Source organism: Cricetulus griseus, chromosome 2 (assembly GCF_003668045.3).
Source record: "Cricetulus griseus strain 17A/GY chromosome 2, alternate assembly CriGri-PICRH-1.0, whole genome shotgun sequence".
Classification (NCBI taxonomy): Eukaryota; Metazoa; Chordata; class Mammalia; order Rodentia; family Cricetidae; genus Cricetulus; species Cricetulus griseus.
In genome coordinates, this window is record NC_048595.1 from 369,337,263 (window position 1) to 369,338,704 (window position 1,442).

At 39.6% G+C, this 1,442-nt stretch overlaps 1 protein-coding gene across 1 annotated transcript; it reads left to right on the forward strand.

Moving 5' to 3' along the window:
* Positions 1-503: 503 nt before the first annotated feature.
* On the forward strand, positions 504-1,442 carry LOC100760259 (olfactory receptor 2B11). The gene has a single exon (XM_027400013.1). It carries the CDS (start codon positions 504-506, stop codon positions 1,440-1,442), a length of 939 nt encoding a protein of 312 aa, XP_027255814.1.

The following is a 1,442-nucleotide window of genomic DNA, read 5'->3' on the forward strand; positions in this document are numbered from 1 at the left end:
AAAATTTTAAAGATTTTGTATTTTAGTTACAAAGAATAGCTTTTCTGGACACAGTAATCTAGTTTGACTGCAATTTTCATTAAGGAGTTGAAGCCCATCATTCCATAATCTCTTGATGTTGGAAGTTTATGTGGTTAAAGTTGAGTTAGTCTTTCAAAAAATCTTTTAATTTGTGCATATGTGTGTTTGTGTGGGGGAACTATGTACACACAAGTACAGAAATGGGCATTGGATTTCCTGGAGATGTAGACACAGGTAGTTGTGTGACACACATTACAGGTACTGGGAAGCCAGCTTGGATCTTCTAGAAGAATGGTAAGCACTCTTAACTACTGTTGGGATCTCCAGATCCCAATAACAACAACAAACTACTGTTATTCTTATGGGTTTTTCTTTATGTGACTGGCACTTCTCTCAGTTTTCAATATTTGGTCTGTGTTCTTTGTACCTATTCATTTACATTGACATGGCACCTTTAAACTGTAGGTAAAAGAAATCAGAGAATGGCAGTAATCAATGAAAGCTATCCAGAAGAATTCATTTTACTGGGCTTTGCTGACCATCCTTGGCTGGAACTCCCTCTCTTCATTATTCTTCTGATAACATATCCCATGGCTTTGATGGGGAACATTGCCATCATTCTGGTGTCCACCTTAGAACCCCGCCTCCACAGCCCCATGTATTTCTTTCTCACAAATCTCTCCTTTCTGGACATGTGCTACACTACTAGCATTGTACCTCAGATGCTGTTTAACCTGGGAAGCTCTAGAAAGACAATTAGTTACATTGGATGTGTTGTTCAACTTTATGTCTTCCACATAATGGGAGGCACAGAATGCCTGCTTTTGGCTATTATGTCCTTTGATCGCTATGTGGCTATCTGTAGACCTCTCCACTACACCCTCATCATGAATCACCGAGTTTGCATCTTGTTAGTGTCTATTATGTGGCTAACTGGAGTGATCTTTGCTTTTTCAGAGGCTACACTTACATTACAATTGCCACTGTGTGGCATTCATAAACTGGATCACTTATTGTGTGAGATTCCAGTTCTCATAAAGACTGCCTGTGGTGAAAAGGAAGCTAATGAACTGGCACTTTCTGTGGTATGCATTTTTATACTGGCTGTTCCTCTGTGCTTAATTCTTGCTTCTTATGTTAATATTGGATGTGCAGTACTCAGAATTAAATCTTCTGAAGGAAGGAAAAAGGCCTTTGGGACGTGTTCCTCTCATCTCATTGTAGTTTCCTTGTTTTATGGTCCAGCCATTAGCATGTACCTTCAGCCTTCTTCATCCATCACAAGAGACCAACCCAAGTTCATGGCTCTCTTCTATGCAGTGATAACTCCTACACTGAATCCCTTCATCTATACTCTAAGGAACAAAGATGTAAAGGGGGCCTTAAAAAAGCTGTTGAGGAGCATTTTCAGTTCAAAGTGA